Source organism: Salmo salar, chromosome ssa02 (assembly GCF_905237065.1).
Source record: "Salmo salar chromosome ssa02, Ssal_v3.1, whole genome shotgun sequence".
Taxonomy (NCBI): Eukaryota; Metazoa; Chordata; class Actinopteri; order Salmoniformes; family Salmonidae; genus Salmo; species Salmo salar.
Genome location: NC_059443.1, coordinates 1,122,501 through 1,143,010, shown reverse-complemented (window position 1 = coordinate 1,143,010; position 20,510 = coordinate 1,122,501). Strand labels below are relative to the sequence as shown.

The 20,510-nt window shown below is 44.2% G+C and overlaps 1 protein-coding gene across 1 annotated transcript in view; it reads right to left on the bottom strand.

The window, feature by feature from the left end:
* Positions 1-20,510, bottom strand: part of LOC106592657 (CUB and sushi domain-containing protein 3) — a 500,234-nt gene that overhangs the window by 83,534 nt on the left and 396,190 nt on the right. The window contains 5 exon segments of the mRNA XM_045696358.1: positions 8,297-8,473; positions 11,433-11,615; positions 18,694-18,838; positions 18,840-18,868; positions 19,741-19,926. Coding sequence (XP_045552314.1) covers positions 8,297-8,473; positions 11,433-11,615; positions 18,694-18,838; positions 18,840-18,868; positions 19,741-19,926 — 720 coding nt within the window.

Sequence of the window (20,510 nt, the reverse complement as noted above, 5' to 3'; positions counted from 1 at the left end):
GTATGGTAACTAACAGATTCAGACTACTGTATATTAACAGGTATGGTAACTAACAGGTTCAGACTACTGTATATTAACAGGTATGGTAACTAACAGATTCAGACTACTGTATATTAACAGGTATGGTATCTCTGGTCCTAACTAACAACAAATCCAATCCCTTTTAGAGAACTTCCTGGACAAAACGTTCCACTGTAATAGTGAAGGTGTAAACTTGGCAGTAGAAAATCTAAACAGTATATTTGATCTCTCAGCTTCCCTATCTAATCTAAAAATGTCTAACAGAAAACCAAAGAAAATGAACAACACTGACAAATGGTTTGGTGAAGAATGCAAAAACCGAAGAAAGAAATTGAGAAACCTGTCCAACCAAAAACATAGAGACCCAGAAAACCTGAGTCTACTCCTTCACTATGTTGAATCACTAAAACAATACAGAAGACCTGAGTCTACTCCTTCACTATGGTGAATCACTAAAACAATACAGAAAACCTGAGTCTACTCCTTCACTATGTTGAATCACTAAAACAATACAGAAGACCTGAGTATACTCCTTCACTATGGTGAATCACTAAAACAATACAGAAAACCTGAGTCTACTCCTTCACTATGTTGAATCACTAAAACAATACAGAAAACCTGAGTCTACGCCTTCACTATGGTGAATTACTAAAACAATACAGAAGACCTGAGTCTACTCCTTCACTATGGTGAATCACTAAAACAATACAGAAGACCTGAGTCTACTCCTTCACTATGGTGAATCACTAAAACAATACAGAAAACCTGAGTCTACTCCTTCACTATGGTGAATCACTAAAACAATACAGAAAACCTGAGTCTACTCCTTCACTATGTTGAATCACTAAAACAATACAGAAGACCTGAGTCTACTCCTTCACTATGGTGAATCACTAAAACAATACAGAAGACCTGAGTCTACGCCTTCACTATGTTGAATCACTAAAACAATACAGAAAACCTGAGTCTACTCCTTCACTATGGTGAATCACTAAAACAATACAGAAAACCTGAGTCTAGTCCTTCACTATGGTGAATCACTAAAACAATACAGAAGACCTGAGTCTACTCCTTCACTATGGTGAATCACTAAAACAATACAGAAAACCTGAGTCTACTCCTTCACTATGGTGAATCACTAAAACAATACAGAAAACCTGAGTCTACTCCTTCACTATGGTGAATCACTAAAACAATACAGAAAACCTGAGTCTACTCCTTCACTATGGTGAATCACTAAAACAATACAGAAAACCTGAGTCTACTCCTTCACTATGTTGAATCACTAAAACAATACAGAAGACCTGAGTCTACTCCTTCACTATGGTGAATCACTAAAACAATACAGAAAACCTGAGTCTACTCCTTCCCTATGGTGAATCACTAAAACAATACAGAAGACCTGAGTCTACTCCTTCACTATGGTGAATCACTAAAACAATACAGAAAACCTGAGTCTACTCCTTCACTATGGTGAATCACTAAAACAATACAGAAGACCTGAGTCTACTCCTTCACTATGTTGAATCACTAAAACAATACAGAAAACCTGAGTCTACTCCTTCACTATGGTGAATCACTAAAACAATACAGAAGACCTGAGTCTACTCCTTCACTATGGTGAATCACTAAAACAATACAGAAAACCTGAGTCTACTCCTTCACTATGGTGAATCACTAAAACAATACAGAAGACCTGAGTCTACTCCTTCCCTATGGTGAATCACTAAAACAATACAGAAATACACTATGGGAAAAGAAGCACGTCAGAAATCAGCTCAATGTGATGGAAGAATCCATACACTCTAACCACTTCTGGGAACATTGGAAAACACTAAACAAACAACAACACGAAGAATTATCTATCCAAAACAGAGATGTCTGGGTAAACCACTTCTCCAATCTTTTTGGCTCTATAACAAAGAACAAAGACCAAAAACATATACAGGATCAAGTACAAATCTTAGAATCAACTATTAAAAACTACCAGAACCCACTGGATTCTCCAATTACCTTGAATGAACTACAGGACAACATAAAAACCCTCCAACTCTAAAAGGCCTGTGGTGTTGATGGTATCCTCAATGAAATTATATAATATACACACAACAAATTCCAATTGGCTATACTAAAACTCTTTAACATCATCCTTAGCTCTGGCATCTTCCCCACGTCACCCCGCTCCTCCGCTCTCTCCACTGGCTTCCTGTTGAAGCTCGCATCCGCTACAAGACCATGGTGCTTGCCTACGGAGCTGTGAGGGGAACGGCACCTCCGTACCTTCAGGCTCTGATCAGGCCCTACACCCAAACAAGGGCACTGCGCTCATCCACCTCTGGCCTGCTCGCCTCCCTACCTCTGAGGAAGCACAGTTCCCGCTCAGCCCAGTCAAAACTGTTCGCTGCTCTGGCACCCCAATGGTGGAACAAGCTCCCTCACGACGCCAGGACAGCGGAGTCAATCACCACCTTCCGGAGACACCTGAAACCCCACCTCTTTAAGGAATAACTGGGATAGGATAAAGTAATCCTTCTAACCCCCCCCCCCCCCCTTAAAAGATTTAGATGCACTATTGTAAAGTGGTTGTTCCACTGGATATCATAAGGTGAATCCACCAATTTGTAAGTCGCTCTGGATAAGAGCGTCTGCTAAATGACTCAAATGTAAATGTAAAAGTGGAGACAAATTTGACCTTAATAACTACCGTAGGATATGCGTCAACAGCAACCTTGGGAAAATCCTCTGCATTATCATTAACAGCAGACTTGTACATTTCCTCAGTGAAAACAATGTACTGAGCAAATGTCAAGTTGGCCTTTTACCAAATTATCGTACGACAGACCACATATTCACGCTGCACACCCTAATTGACAAACAAACAAACCGAAACAAAGGCAAAGTCTTTTCATGCTTTGTTGATTTCAAAAAAGCTTCTGACTCAATTTAGCATGAGGGTCTGCTATACAAATTGATGGAAAGTGGTGTTGGGGGAAAAACATACGACATTATAAAATCCATGTACACAAACAACAAGTCTGCGGTTAAAATTGGCAAAAAAACATCTCTTTCCACAGGGCCGTGGAGTGAGACAGGGATGCAGCTTAAGCCCCACCCTCTTCAACATATATATCAACGAATTGGCGAGGACACTAGAACAGTCTGCAGCACCCGGCCTCACCCTGCTAGAATCTGAAGTTCAATGTCTACTGTTTGCTGATGATCTGGTGCTTCTGTCCCCAACCAAGGAGGGCCTACAGCAACACTTAGATCTTCTGCACAGATTCTGTCAGACCTGGGCCCTGACAGTAAATCTCAGTAAGACCAAAATAATGGTGTTCCAAAAAAGGTCCAGTCGCCAGGATCACAAATACAAATTCCATCTAGACACCGTTGCCCTAGAGCACACAAAAAACTATACATACCTCGGCCTAAACATCAGCACCACAGGTAACTTCCACAAAGCTGTGAACGATCTGAGAGACAAGGCAAGAAGGGTTTTCTATGCCATCAAAGGGAACATAAAATTCGACATACCAATTAGAATATTGCTAAAAATGCTTGAATCAGTTATAGGACCCATTGCCCTTTATGGTTGTGAGGTCTGGGGTCTGCTCACTAACCAAGAATTCACAAAATGGGACAAACACCAAATTGAGACTCTGCATGCAGAATTCTGCAAAAATATCCTTTGTGTACAACGTAAAACACCAAATAATGCATGCAGAGCAGAATTAGGCCGATACCCGCTAATTATCAAAATCCAGAAAAGAGACGGTAAATTCTACAACCACCTAAAAGGAAGTGATTCCCAAACCTTCCATAACAAACCCATCACCTACAGAGAGATGAACCTGGAGAAGAGTCCCCTAAGCAAGCTGGTCCTGGGGCTCTGTTCACAAACACAAACAGACCCCACAGAGCCCCAGGACAGCAACACAATTAGACCCAACCAAATCATGAGAAAACAAAAAGATAATTACTTGACACATCGGAAAAAAATCCCAAAATAACAGAGCAAACTAGAATGATATTTGGCTCTAAACAGAGAGACACAGTGGCAGAATATCTGAAGGAAAGCTTTGACTATGTACAGACTCAGTGAGCATAGCCTTGCTATTGAGAAACGCCACCGTAGGCAGACGGTATCCTGCTATTCCTGATATAGTGCAATACTTATGGGACCCTGCTATTCCTGATATAGAGCATTACTTATGGGACCCTGCTATTCCTGATATAGAGCATTACTTATGGGACCCTGCTATTCCTGATATGGAGCATTACTTATGGGACCCTGCTATTCCTGATATAGAGCATTACTTATGGGACCCTGCTATTCCTGATATAGAGCATTACTTATGGGACCCTGCTATTCCTGATATAGTGCATTACTTATGGGACCCTGCTATTCCTGATATAGAGCAATACTTATGGGACCCTGCTATTCCTGATATAGAGCATTACTTATGGGACCCTGCTATTCCTGATATAGAGCAATACTTATGGGACCCTGCTATTCCTGATATAGTGCATTACTTATGGGACCCTGCTATTCCTGATATAGAGCAATACTTATGGGACCCTGCTATTCCTGATATAGAGCATTACTTATGGGACCCTGCTATTCCTGATATAGAGCATTACTTATGGGACCCTGCTATTCCTGATATAGAGCATTACTTATGGGACCCTGCTATTCCTGATATGGAGCATTACTTATGGGACCCTGCTATTCCTGATATAGAGCATTACTTATGGGACCCTGCTATTCCTGATATAGAGCAATACTTATGGGACCCTGCTATTCCTGATATAGAGCAATACTTATGGGACCCTGCTATTCCTGATATAGAGCATTACTTATGGGACCCTGCTATTCCTGATATAGTGCAATACTTATGGGACCCTGCTATTCCTGATATAGAGCATTACTTATGGGACCCTGCTATTCCTGATATGGAGCATTACTTATGGGACCCTGCTATTCCTGATATAGTGCAATACTTATGGGACCCTGCTATTCCTGATATAGAGCATTACTTATGGGACCCTGCTATTCCTGATATAGTGCATTACTTATGGGACCCTGCTATTCCTGATATAGTGCATTACTTATGGGACCCTGCTATTCCTGATATAGTGCATTACTTATGGGACCCTGCTATTCCTGATATGGAGCATTACTTATGGGACCCTGCTATTCCTGATATAGAGCATTACTTATGGGACCCTGCTATTCCTGATATAGAGCATTACTTATGGGACCCTGCTATTCCTGATATAGTGCATTACTTATGGGACCCTGCTATTCCTGATATAGAGCATTACTTATGGGACCCTGCTATTCCTGATATAGAGCATTACTTATGGGACCCTGCTATTCCTGATATGGAGCATTACTTATGGGACCCTGCTATTCCTGATATAGAGCATTACTTATGGGACCCTGCTATTCCTGATATAGAGCATTACTTATGGGACCCTGCTATTCCTAGAGAATAGGGTCGTCAACAGGACTGTTCTACATAGAGAATAGGGTCGTCAACAGGACTGTTCTACATAGAGAATAGGGTCATCAACAGGACTGTTCTACATAGGGAATAGGGTCGTCAACAGGACTGTTCTACATAGGGAATAGTGTCGTCAACAGTACTGTTCTACATAGGGAATAGGGTCGTCAACAGTACTGTTCTACATAGGGAATAGGGTCGTCAACAGTACTGTTCTACATAGGGAATAGTGTAGTCAACAGTACTGTTCTACATAGAGAATAGGGTCGTCAACAGGACTGTTCTACATAGGGAATAGGGTCGTCAACAGGACTGTTCTACATAGAGAATAGGGTCGTCAACAGGACTGTTCTACATAGGGAATAGGGTCGTCAACAGGACTGTTCTACATAGGGAATAGGGTCGTCAACAGTACTGTTCTACATAGAGAATAGTGTCGTCAACAGGACTGTTCTACATAGGGAATCGGGATGCATTGCAGATACAGACCTGAATGTTTCTGCCTGTCTGATCACTGTCTCAGAGCGACTAGAGAGGCTCCCTGGAAAGCATCACTTCTCTCCAGAGACTCATTTTGGTCCCAAATTGAAACCCTCATCTCTTTCCTCTCCCTCCCCCTCCTCCCTCCTCTCCCTCCACCTCCTCCACCTCCTCATCCTCCACCTCCTCCCTCCCCCTCCTCCCCCTCTCCCTCCACCTCCCCCCTCCTCTCCCTCCACCTCCTCCCTCCTCCTCCTCCTCCACCTCCTCCCTCCTCCACCTCCTCCCTCCTCCTCCTCCTCTTCCTCCCCTTATTCTATATCTTGTCTGTACTTCAATTAGTCAGACACAAGAGTAATGATGCTCTGGGAGAAATGTAATTCTGTTAAAGAGTTATTATAGGGCAAATTGAATATAGATTGACACAACATAACTCAATTACAACATATGGGGCTCGTTACTGAAGATGAGTTTCGATAGAAGACAGTCTAACAGAGAGTGAGGACAACATCTACGGCCAGCTGCTATTTAGCATTTTGTATTACTGTAACACTACACCATATCTTTGATTTCAATTATTTTCAGTTCAGGATGACTAATAGACAGTTTTACTTTTCAGACATTTTGATTGTCATTTCGGATCAGCTAGGAGACGGACCAGGTAGCAGTAGTACTTACTGGTGCAGTTAGGAGACGGACCAGGTAGCAGTAGTACTTACTGGTGCAGTTAGGAGACAGACCAGGTAGCAGTAGTACTTACTGGTGCAGCTAGGAGACGGACCAGGTAGCAGTAGTACTTACTGGTGCAGTTAGGAGACGGACCAGGTAGCAGTAGTACTTACTGGTGCAGTTAGGAGACGGACCAGGTAGCAGTAGTACTTACTGGTGCAGTTAGGAGACGGACCAGGTAGCAGTAGTACTTACTGGTGCAGTTAGGAGACGGACCAGGTAGCAGTAGTACTTACTGGTGCAGTTAGGAGACGGACCAGGTAGCAGTAGTACTTACTGGTGCAGTTAGGAGACGGACCAGGTAGCAGTAGTACTTACTGGTGCAGTTAGGAGACGGACCAGGTAGCAGTAGTACTTACTGGTGCAGTTAGGAGACGGACCAGGTAGCAGTAGTACTTACTGGTGCAGTTAGGAGATGGACCAGGTAGCAGTAGTACTTACTGGTGCAGTTAGGAGACGGACCAGGTAGCAGTAGTACTTACTGGTGCAGTTAGGAGACGGACCAGGTAGCAGTAGTACTTACTGGTGCAGTTAGGAGACGGACCAGGTAGCAGTAGTACTTACTGGTGCAGTTAGGAGACGGACCAGGTAGCAGTAGTACTTACTGGTGCAGTTAGGAGACGGACCAGGTAGCAGTAGTACTTACTGGTGCAGTTAGGAGACGGACCAGGTAGCAGTAGTACTTACTGGTGCAGTTAGGAGACGGACCAGGTAGCAGTAGTACTTACTGGTGCAGTTAGGAGACGGACCAGGTAGCAGTAGTACTTACTGGTGCAGTTAGGAGACGGACCAGGTAGCAGTAGTACTTACTGGTGCAGTTAGGAGACGGACCAGGTAGCAGTAGTACTTACTGGTGCAGTTAGGAGACGGACCAGGTAGCAGTAGTACTTACTGGTGCAGTTAGGAGACGGACCAGGTAGCAGTAGTACTTACTGGTGCAGTTAGGAGACGGACCAGGTAGCAGTAGTACTTACTGGTGCAGTTAGGAGACGGACCAGGTAGCAGTAGTACTTACTGGTGCAGTTAGGAGACGGACCAGGTAGCAGTAGTACTTACTGGTGCAGTTAGGAGACGGACCAGGTAGCAGTAGTACTTACTGGTGCAGTTAGGAGACGGACCAGGTAGCAGTAGTACTTACTGGTGCAGTTAGGAGACAGACCAGGTAGCAGTAGTACTTACTGGTGCAGCTAGGAGACGGACCAGGTAGCAGTAGTACTTACTGGTGCAGTTAGGAGACGGACCAGGTAGCAGTAGTACTTACTGGTGCAGTTAGGAGACGGACCAGGTAGCAGTAGTACTTACTGGTGCAGTTAGGGAGACGGACCAGGTAGCAGTAGTACTTACTGGTGCAGTTAGGAGACGGACCAGGTAGCAGTAGTACTTACTGGTGCAGTTAGGAGACGGACCAGGTAGCAGTAGTACTTACTGGTGCAGTTAGGAGCAGTGCTGGACCAGGTAGCAGTAGTACTTACTGGTGCAGTTAGGAGCGGTGCCGGACCAGGTAGCAGTAGTACTTACTGGTGCAGTTAGGAGATGGACCAGGTAGCAGTAGTACTTACTGGTGCAGTTAGGAGCGGTGCCGGACCAGGTGCCGTTGGCCAGACAGTGTCTGGTGGGCGTGCCTGAGAGGAGGTATCCATCCATACAGGAGTAGACTACAGAGTGGGTGAAGGTCGTACCGTCGACCCGGAAAATACGGCCGTGAGCAGGGGTCCCCGGGTTACCACAGTGCACCGCTGGAGTGGAGGAGAGGCATAGAGGGGGAGAGAGAGAAAGAAAGAAAGAAAGAAAGGGAGAGAGAAAGAGCGTGAAAGAAAGACAGAGAAAGAGAGAGAGAGAGAGAACGGGAGACAGAAAGAGAGAGAACGAGAGACAGAGTGAGCGAGAGAACGAGAGACAGAGCAAGAGAACGAGAGACAGAGAGAGAGAACGAGAGACAGAGAGAGAGAACGAGAGACAGAGTGAGAGAGAGAACGAGAGACAGAGAGAGCGAGAGAACGAGAGACAGAGAGAGCGAGAGAACGAGAGACAGAGAGAGCGAGAGAACGAGAGACAGAGAGAGAGAACGAGAGACAGAAAGAGAGAGAACGAGAGACAGAGAGAGAACGAGAGACAGAAAGAGAGAGAACGAGAGAACGAGAGAGAGAGACAGAGAGAGAGACAGAGAGAGAGAACGAGAGACAGAGAGAGAGAACGAGAGACAGAGAGAGAGAACGAGAGACAGAAAGAGAGAGAACGAGAGACAGAGAGAGAACGAGAGACAGAAAGAGAGAGAACGAGAGACAGAGAGAGAACGAGAGAACGAGAGAGAGAGACAGAGAGAGAGACAGAGAGAGAGAACGAGAGACAGAGAGAGAGAACGAGAGACAGAGTGAGAGAGAGAACGAGAGACAGAGAGAGCGAGAGAACGAGAGACAGAGAGAGCGAGAGAACGAGAGACAGAGAGAGCGAGAGAACGAGAGACAGAGAGAGCGAGAGAACGAGAGACAGAGAGAGCGAGAGAACGAGAGACAGAGAGAGCGAACGAGAGACAGAGAGAGAGAACGAGAGACAGAAAGAGAGAGAACGAGAGACAGAAAGAGAGAGAACGAGAGACAGAAAGAGAGAGAACGAGAGAGAGAGAGACAGAGAGAGAGACAGAGAGAGAGAACGAGAGACAGAGAGAGAGAACGAGAGACAGAGAGAGAGAACGAGAGAGAGAGAGAGAGAGAGAGAGAGCGAGACAGAGACAGAGAGCGAGACAGAGAGCGAGACAGAGAGAGAGACAGAGAGAGAGACAGACAGAGAGACAGAGTTAAGGAGGGTCAAGAACACTAATTGCTAAACACTGATCTAATGTCTTTCTAACGTCTGTCTAAAACATAAAATGTGACTCATCCAACTCAGATGATAATAAATGTCATGTTTGGTAGCAGGAAACTCAGAGAGGATTCTGTTCTGTTTCCCGGTGTTTCCACCCAGCACTTCATTATATTTCATTACCAAATGATTTGCCTTCTCAAATGACTTAATTGTCTGGAAAATTGTCAAATGATTTCTGAGGCAGGCAGCTAGGCTGTAGGGTGAGCTGGTAGGAAAGAAGGAGAGGTTTCCCCACTCAATCACTTCCTGACATGACGAGGCCACTGAAAGGGGTTGAACGTGCTCTGAATGTGTTTGGCTGTTATATAAGTAGTGCACTACATTTGACCAGAGCCCTATTGATCCTATCACATATGGTGCCATTTGGGATGCACCTTATTCAGCACCTTTCATTGCTGTGGACCCTTGGTCGAAAGAAGTTCCCTATATGGAGAAAGTGTTTCATTTTGGAACGGACAATATGTTCAATCTGTGGTAAATATCCCCCGCCGTTTCAGTAGATTACAAAGCACCGGGACGATAGGCTCACATTGCTCTGGGTTAAACGCCAGTCAAGCTCTTAGCTCAAAAGCTGAAGCAGAAACAGACAGAGTTCAGTCATGGAGAGGATCGAGCCTGACAGGAATAGAGGATAGAACTAACCGTCTATTAATCAGTTCAGCTACAGGACACATCAAGGCTAGAGTGGGTGAGCGGGGAGTTCCTGTCGTATTTTTAAAAAAAAAGGACATTTATGTCTCAACTGCCACCCTGTTCTACCTTTTGACACAATGTAGTTCAAAGGTCATTAAATAGACAGCAGCCGTGGTCGTTGTGTCTGTCAGGCTGAGAGAGTTTATAACCGTCAGGGAGAAAGGGAAGGCCGTGTCAAGAGATTCTCTGCCATTTCCGGTCGAACCCCTGAGGCAATTTATGCACTGCAGCAGAGAAGTGGCCTGTGATTCAATATTTAAAATGTCATTAATCACATCAGAAGTTGCCTTGAGGCTGAGAAATAAAGGCTTTTACTAGGATTCTGGAAGCGAAGAAATATTGGTCGGTTGGCTTTGAGCGCTGTCTTTTTCTAAGGACAATGTGCTGCCGAAATATACTCATTTATAGCTAATTGCATTTTCATTGTTTGTGTGCTCCTGTGTGTACCACTGTGCTCCTGCCTGTGCCACTGTGTGTACCACTGTGCTCCTGCCTGTGCCACTGTGCTCCTACCTGTGCTCCTGTGTGCAACTGTGCTCCTGCCTGTGCCACTGTGTTTACCACTGTGCTCCAACCTGTGCTCCTGTTGTGTTTGTGTGCTCCTATGTGTGCTCCTGTGTGTACCACTGTGCTCCTACCTGTGCCACTGTGTGTACCACTGTGCTCCTACCTGTGCTCCTGTGTGTACCACTGTGCTCCTACCTGTGCTCCTGTGTGTGCCACTGTGCTCCTGCCTGTGCTCCTGTGTGTACCACTGTGCTCCTACCTGTGCTCCTGTGTGTGCCACTGTGCTCCTGCCTGTGCTCCTGTGTGTGCCACTGTGCTCCTGCCTGTGCTCCTGTGTGTGCCACTGTGCTCCTGACTGTGCTCCTGTGTGTGCCACTGTGCTCCTGTGTGTACCACTGTGCTCCTGCCTGTGCTCCTGTGTGTACCACTGTGCTCCTGTGTGTACCCCTGTGCTCCTGCCTGTGCTCCTGTGTGTACCACTGTGCTCCTGCCTGTGCTCCTGTGTGTACCACTGTGCTCCTGTGTGTACCACTGTGCTCCTGCCTACTGTAAACCATTAGATACATCCAATCTCCATGCTCTTGTCTCTAAACATGTAGTATCCCCATCCTTGTCCAGTCCATCAAGCCTCACGTTTGCAGAAGGGCTGTCTCCCAGACCAGGTTCCATTGGGAAAGCAGATCCTCTCAGCTGAGCCATACAGTGTGTGTCCCACAGCGCAGGTGAAGCGGACTTTACTACGCAGATGGAAGTTGCTGGCCTCTCTGCTTGCATGGACGGGTGTACCAGGGTCCCCACAGCTGCCTACAGAGTCTCCTACACAGGACAGAGAGAGAGAGAGAGACAGAATGAACTTGACTGCTCAGTCTGCATTTGACTTGACCCCTCAGTCTGCATTTGACTTGACCGCTCAGTCTGCATTTGACTTGACTCCTCAGTCTGCATTTGACTTGACCACTCAGTCAGCATTTGACTTGACTTCTCAGTCTGCATTCCAAATGGAACCCTATTCCATATATAGTGCACTACTTTAGACCAGGGCCCTATTCCATATATAGTGCACTACTTTAGACCAGGGCCCTATTCCCTATATAGTGCACTACTTTAGACCAGGGCCCTATTCCCTATGTAGTGCACTGCGGGTCCTGATCAAACGTAGTGCCCTATATAGGGAATAGGGTTCCATTTGGGGCGCAGCCTCAGTGTAAAGTGCTGTTGGAAGAGGCAGTACAAAACGATGCAACAATGAACATTTGCCTTGGAGCCAGTAACCTCAGTAACCTCATTCCAGCTGACATGATGTCATTGTAAGTAAGAATTTGTTCTTAAATGACTTGACTAGTTAAATAAAGGTTAATAAAATACAAACACATAAGAACCCAGACGGGTGTAGATAACAGACGGTGTAGATAACAGACAGGTGTAGATAACAGACGGGTGTAGATAACAGACAGGTGTAGATAACAGACAGAATAGACAGGTGTAGATAACAGACAGGTGTAGATAACAGACAGGTGTAGATAACAGACAGGTGTAGATAACAGACGGGTGTAGATAACAGACAGGTGTAGATAACAGACAGGTGTAGATAACAGACAGGTGTAGATAACAGACGAGTGTAGATAACAGACAGGTGTAGATAACAGACAGAATAGACAGGTGTAGATAACAGACAGGTGTAGATAACAGACAGAATAGACAGGTGTAGATAACAGACAGGTGTAGATAACAGACGGGTGTAGATAACAGACAGGTGTAGATAACAGACAGGTGTAGTTAACAGACGGGTGTAGATAACAGATGGGTGTAGATAACAGACAGGTGTAGATAAACAGACAGGTGTAGATAAACAGACAGGTGTAGATAACAGACAGGTGTAGATAACAGACAGGTGGAGTTAACAGACAGGTGGAGTTAACAGACAGGTGGAGATAACAGACAGGTGCAGATAACAGACAGGTGTAGATAACAGACAGGTGTAGATAACAGACAGGTGGAGTTAACAGACAGGTGTAGTTAACAGACAGGTGTAGATAACAGACAGGTGTAGATAACAGACAGGTGTAGATAACAGACAGGTGGAGTTAACAGACAGGTGGAGATAACAGACAGGTGTAGATAACAGACAGGTGTAGATAACAGACAGGTGTAGATAACAGACGGGTGTAGATAACAGACGGGTGTAGATAACAGACGGGTGTAGATAACAGACAGGTGGAGATAACAGACGGGTGGAGATAACAGACGGGTGTAGATAACAGACAGGTGTAGATAACAGACGGGTGTAGATAACAGACAGGTGGAGATAACAGACAGGTGTAGATAACAGACGGGTGGAGATAACAGACAGGTGTAGATAACAGACAGGGGGACTTAACAGACAGGTGTAGATAACAGACAGGTGTAGATAACAGACAGGTGTAGATAACAGACAGGGGGAGTTAACAGACAGGTGTAGATAACAGACAGGTATAGATAACAGGTGAATCAGAGGTACGTTGTGAGTGCTCTAGCTTTCACATTAACCTGAACTTTCCTAGGAAGCAGTAACAGATGCAGTGTTAGAGTGTTACCCTGGCTCTGTCCCTAATGGCACCCAATTCCCTACGTAGTGCACTACTTGGTCTAAGGTAGTGCACTACGTAGGGAATAGGATGCCATTTGTGACACAACCGAAACCTCAGTCTTTGCAAACGAATTAGTGGAGGCGCTTTATGGTAGCTTAATTTTCCCCCATTAAAAAGCTTCCCCAGTGGAAAACTGGGACATGTTCCCTTCTGAAGCTGAGGAGGAGGAGGAGAGAGGAGAGAAGGAGGGGAAGACAGGAGAGGAGGAGAGGAGAGGAGGAGGGGAAGAGAGAATGAGTGTGACTGATCCCATCTTCTGAATATGTCATATTGTAATGAAGAACAGAACAAGTCAAACAGAGCAGATCAGAGTACAACGAGAGAGAGAGAGAGAGCGAGAGAGAAAGAGAGAGCGAGAGAAAGAGAGAGCGAGAGAGAGAGTGAGAGAGAGAAAGAGAGCGTGAGAGCGAGAGAGAGCGAGTCAGTCCAATACACAAGGGACATCTCCAACGCAGCAGACTACACTACACCCACAAATGCGTCTTCTTCTCTCTCTCTTAAAAGTGAAAGAGCAAAACATATGTGGAATTAAGAGAAAAAAATGGCTTCAGGAAAGAAAGTCTGAAAAAGACTATCAACACCGGATCATTCACTATGTAGCTAGCTGTGTATATACATTCACTATGTAGCTAGCTGTGTATATACATTCACTATGTAGCTAGCTAGCTGTGTATATACATTCACTATGTAGCTAGCTGTCTGTGTATATACATTCACTATGTAGCTAGCTGTCTGTGTATATACATTCACTATGTAGCTAGCTAGCTGTGTATATACATTCACTATGTAGCTAGCTGTCTGTGTATATACATTCACTATGTAGCTAGCTAGCTGTGTATATACATTCACTATGTAGCTAGCTGTCTGTGTATATACATTCACTATGTAGCTAGCTGTCTGTGTATATACATTCACTATGTAGCTAGCTGTGTATATACATTCACTATGTAGCTAGCTAGCTGTGTATATACATTCACTATGTAGCTAGCTAGCTGTGTATATACATTCACTATGTAGCTAGCTAGCTGTGTATATACATTCACTATGTAGCTAGCTGTCTGTGTATATCCATTGACTATGTAGCTAGCTGTCTGTGTATATACATTCACTATGTAGCTAGCTGTCTGTGTATATACATTCACTATGTAGCTAGCTGTCTGTGTATATACATTCACTATGTAGCTAGCTGTGTATATACATTCACTATGTAGCTAGCTGTGTATATACATTCACTATGTAGCTAGCTGTGTATATACATTCACTATGTAGCTAGCTGTCTGTGTATATACATTCACTATGTAGCCAGCTGTGTATATACATTCACTATGTAGCTAGCTGTGTATATACATTCACTATGTAGAGCTAGCTGTGTATATACATTCACTATGTAGCTAGCTGTGTATATACATTCACTATGTAGCTAGCTGTCTGTGTATATACATTCACTATGTAGCCAGCTGTGTATATACATTCACTATGTAGCTAGCTGTGTATATACATTCACTATGTAGCTAGCTAGCTGTGTATATACATTCACTATGTAGCTAGCTAGCTGTGTATATACATTCACTATGTAGCTAGCTGTCTGTGTATATACATTCACTATGTAGCCAGCTGTGTATATACATTCACTATGTAGCTAGCTGTGTATATACATTCACTATGTAGCTAGCTGTGTATATACACTCACTATGTAGCTAGCTGTCTGAGAATATACATTCACTATGTAGCCAGCTGTGTATATACATTCACTATGTAGCCAGCTGTGTATATACATTCACTATGTAGCTAGCTGTCTGTGTATATACATTCACTATGTAGCTAGCTGTCTGTGTATATACATTCACTATGTAGCTAGCTGTGTATATACATTCACTATGTAGCTAGCTGTGTATATACATTCACTATGAAGCTAGCTGTGTATATACATTCACTATGTAGCTAGCTGTGTATATACATTCACTATGTAGCTAGCTGTGTATATACATTCACTATGTAGCTAGCTGTGTATATACATTCACTATGTAGCTAGCTGTGTATATACATTCACTATGTAGCTAGTTGTGTATATACATTCACTATGTAGCTAGCTGTGTATATACATTCACTATGTAGCTAGCTGTGCATATACATTCACTATGTAGCTAGCTGTGTATATACATTCACTATGTAGCTAGCTGTGTATATACATTCACTATGTAGCTAGCTGTGTATATACATTCACTATGTAGCTAGTTGTGTATATACATTCACTATGTAGCTAGCTGTGTATATACATTCACTATGTAGCTAGCTGTGTATATACATTCACTATGTAGCTAGCTGTGTATATACACTACAGCCCCGTCGATGAGAGTTGGGCCGTGCTCGGTCCTCTTTTTCCTAAAGTCCATGATCGTCTCCTTTGTTTTGATGATGTTGAGTGAGAGGTTGTTTTCCTGACACCACACTCCAAGTGCCCTCACCTCCTCCCTGTAGGCTGTCTCGTCGTTGTTGGTAATCAAGCCCACTATTGTTGTGTTGTCTGCAAACTTGATGATTGGGTTGGAGGCGTGCATGGCCACGCAGTCGTGGGTGAACAGGGAGTACAGGAGGGGGCTGAGAACGCACCCTTGTGGGGCTCCAGTGTTGAGGGTCAGCGAAATGGAGATGTTGTTTCCTACCTTCACCAACTGGGGGCGGCCTGTCAGAAAGTCCAGAACCCAATTGCACAGGGGCGGGGTTGAGATCCAGGGCCTCTAGCTTGATGATGAGCTTGGAGGGTACTATGGTGTTAAATGCTGAGCTGTAGTCAATGAACAGCATTCTTACATAGGTATTCCTCTTGTCCAGATGGGATAGGGCAGTGTGCATTGTGATGGCGATTGCATCGTCTTTGGACCTGTTGGGGTGGTATGCAAACTGAAGCGGGGCTAGGGTGGCCGGTAAGGTGGAGGTGATATGATCCTTGACTAGTCTCTCAAAGCACTTCATAAGGACAGACGTGAGTGCTAGTAGTCATGTAGTTCAGTTATCTTTGCCTTCTTGGGTACAGGAACTATGGTGGCCATCTTGAAGCATGTGGGAACAGCAGACTGGGATAAGGATTGATTGAATATGTCCATAAACACAGACCTTGTTGGCGGGCCGCAACGGTGGCACTGTATTATCCCCTCAAAGTGGGCAAAGAAAGTGTTTAGTTTGTCTGGAAACGTGACGTCGGTGTCCGTGATGTGGCTGGTTTTCGTTTTGTAGTTCGTGATTTCCTGTAGACTCTGCCTCATCCGTCTCGTGTCTGAGCCGTTGAATTGCGACTCCACTTTGTCCCTGTAGCGGCATTTCGCTTGTTTGATTGACTTGCGGAGGGAATAACTACACTGTTTATATTCAGCCATATTCCCAAACCTCTGGCGCAACTAGAGAACATTACCAACCCCTACGCTCTGTATTTTCCGCTGGCTGCCTCTCCATCACAGAAAGCACTGAGCTGGGCTGAAACACCTGCATTTTGGAGCCGCTTTACTCAACAACAAAAAGAAAGAGACCTTGTTTGTATGCGACTTTATTAACTCAATTATTATTTTTTATATTGTTTACATTGTAAATTGATATGTGATATGTATTATAGCCAAAATAACATGCAAAATAGCCCCCCCCCCCCCCTTCCTTTTGTTGCTAGAAATGTCAGGCTCAAAACGGGTCCTTGAGTGACGGGTCGCCACTGACCTTGTCAGTCTATGTCATGGAAAGAGCAGGTGTTCTTAATGTTTTGTAGACTCACTGTGTACTGTCATATCATAGCACATTGTAGCGACGTATTGTTTTAATGCCATATGTGTCCAGATTTCTCTAATGAGGCTTAAATGAAATGTAAGTGATTTGCTTATTTTTTACATTTTATGAAAGTACAGACTCAGCGGTTCAAAATTATTTTTCATAAAATGTAGTTGGAGGAAACATGGGAAAGTTTAAGTTTTGAAATTTGATAGACTTGTTATCCCACTTCAGAGACAAGTGTGAGAAAATGCTCTTCGAAAGATTTTGCTGAGATTTTCACACTTCCTAGAGAGCTCTTATTTGTTTACGCCCATTCAGCATCGTTCATATCCTCTTAAGCGTCAGACCCATCCCAGACACACATGTAAATATAAATAACTTCCAATTAGTGAACAGCGTAGAGCAAACTTTGAAATAAAACTTTGAAAACAAGATGTAAATGTGTTGTTTTAAACTTCCTAAAGTTCATGTAATGATATTAAAACAGTAGGCTATGCTAACCATACGTGAGCAGTATGCTGCTAAAGGTCTGGCGGAAAACAACCCAGCGGAGACTCGCTTCATAAACAGTCTCCATGACAACCTGGAGAAGCTGATCATAGAACATATAAATCAAATAAATATGAACAGTGAGGTAATGGTTCTTCCCTGAACAGTGAGGTAATGGTCCTTCCCTGAACAGTGAGGTAATGGTTCTTCCCTGAACAGTGAGGTAATGGTCCTTCCCTGAACAGTGAGGTATGGGTTCTTCCCTGAACAGTGAGGTATGGGTCCTTCCCTGAACAGTGAGGTATGGGTCCTTCCCTGAACAGTGAGGTATGGGTCCTTCCCTGAACAGTGAGGTATGGGTTCTTCCCTGAACAGTGAGGTAATGGGTCCTTCCCTGAACAGTGAGGTATGGGTTCTTCCCTGAACAGTGAGGTAGGTAATGGTTCTTCCCTGAACAGTGAGGTATGGGTTCTTCCCTGAACAGTGAGGTATGGGTTCTTCCCTGAACAGTGAGGTAATGGTTCTTCCCTGAACAGTGAGGTATGGATTCTTCCCTGAACAGTGAGGTATGGGTTCTTCCCTGAACAGTGAGGTAATGGTTCTTCCCTGAACAGTGAGGTATGGGTTCTTCCCTGAACAGTGAGGTATGGGTCCTTCCCTGAACAGTGAGGTATGGGTCCTTCCCTGAACAGTGAGGTAATGGTCCTTCCCTGAACAGTGAGGTATGGGTTCTTCCCTGAACAGTGAGGTATGGGTTCTTCCCTGAACAGTGAGGTATGGGTTCTTCCCTGAACAGTGAGGTATGGGTTCTTCCCTGAACAGTGAGGTATGGGTTCTTCCCTGAACAGTGAGGTAATGGTCCTTACCTGAACAGTGAGGTATGGGTCCTTACCTGAACAGTGAGGTAATTGTCCTTACCTGAACAGTGAGGTAATTGTCCTTACCTGAACAGTGAGGTATGGGTCCTTACCTGAACAGTGAGGTATGGGTCCTTACCTGAACAGTGAGGTATGGGTCCTTACCTGAACAGTGAGGTATGGGGCCGCTCCAGTGTCCATTGATTTGACAGGTGAGTGATGACTCTCCAATCAGCTCTCTGTCCCCTGAACAGGAGTACTGCACCGTGGAGCCAAACGAGAACTTTTCCCCAACCATGGTACCGTAGGGGAGGAGAGCCAGGGTTTCCACAGTCCTCCTCTGTAAGACACAATAACATTCCCCATAGCCAACAGTCAGCTTTTTATGGCTCATTGACATTGTTTACGTCCCAAATGGCACCCTATTCCTTATGTAGTGCACTACTTTTAACTACAGCCCTATTGCCCCTATATAGGGAATGGGGTGCCATTTGGGATGTAGTCATCATTAACACAACACTCTTAGAATAAAAAGGGTTCCAAAAGGGTTCTTTGGCTGTCATCATAGGAGAATCCCTTTTGGTTCCAGGTAGAACTCTTTTGGGTTCCATGTAGAACCCTCTGTGGAAAGGGTTCTAACTTTTTTTTAAAGAGATACTGTAGGTCAGTATAACCATTACAGTCAGCCCTTATTAGGTCATTAGCATTTAGACAGACATTGGTTACACACATTTGTAACCTATACAAATCAAGTTCAGTAAGGATAAAACACATGGCTAGAAAGAACAACAGGTAGATAGTGGAGAGCTAATGATAAGTACTATTGCACAATACATGTGAACTGTGGATCAACCCTTGGTGTGACTAGGCTGCCTTTTTCTCTCTAGTCTCCTCCAGCACCTCAGTAGCTGTGGGTGTGTGGTACAGATGTAGGATCTTAATTTGACCTGTATTGTGGCAGCAAAATAATCCTGCAGCAACAGGATTTGAATGTTTAGTCCATCATGTTGATTGATCGAGGGGGGGGGGGGTCAAACGTGGTCACATGAAAAGTGGAATACTGTTAATACAACCGTGTGACAGAGCCGGTTTTCAGTGAATTTATGTAAATCACGAAACTCATCTGCATTTCCTCAGCAACAAAACAGTGATCAAATTAAGATCCTACATCTGTAGCTAGAACAAGTTGTGAAGAGAAAACAGACAACGTACCAAGACATTCAGGTAGAGGTTTGTCCCAGTGGCCAATAGGTTGACAGGTCAGCGCAGAGGAACCAAACAAGTAGTATCCAGGGTTACAGGTGTAGAACACCACACTGCCCAGCGTGAAGTTACCGTGCTCTATCTTACTCTCCCTGATAGAGTTAGCTGGGATGCCTGGGTCTGTGCAGTTCACCACTGGAGGGAAATAAAACACAGAATTATTAGCATTATATCATTGTTAATACAATGATAACTATTGGTCAAAACTAAGGTATGAATTAATAACTACTGTCAAAACGACTATCAATAACAACTATTGTCAAAACTACTGTATCAATATCAACTATTGTCAAAACTACTGTATCAATATCAACTATTGTCAAAACTATGTCAATATTTCCCTCCTAGCCTGGTCTCAGATCCGTTTGCACTGTCTTGACTACTCCTAGAAAGCACAAACCGATCTGGGACCAGGCTACAACTTCCCTAATGAACATATATATTTTCCTATCAACCATGGTCTAACCATAGATCTAACTGTGGGAAGCTCATCCACTACAGTATATTCCATCTGGCTGAGCTAGTCATTAGAAAGTGCTATCTGTGTTATCTGTCAAGTGTCGTCTGTGTTCAATTGCCAGTTAATAATAAAATCGCTGAAATGACACAAATTGCAGCCTGCTCCTGTTTATACTGTGAATAGCTTATCTGCACTTGATGTACCCGTGCTATATTATTAAGTATTTTAAATACTAATGATGCTTAAAATGACTCATTTA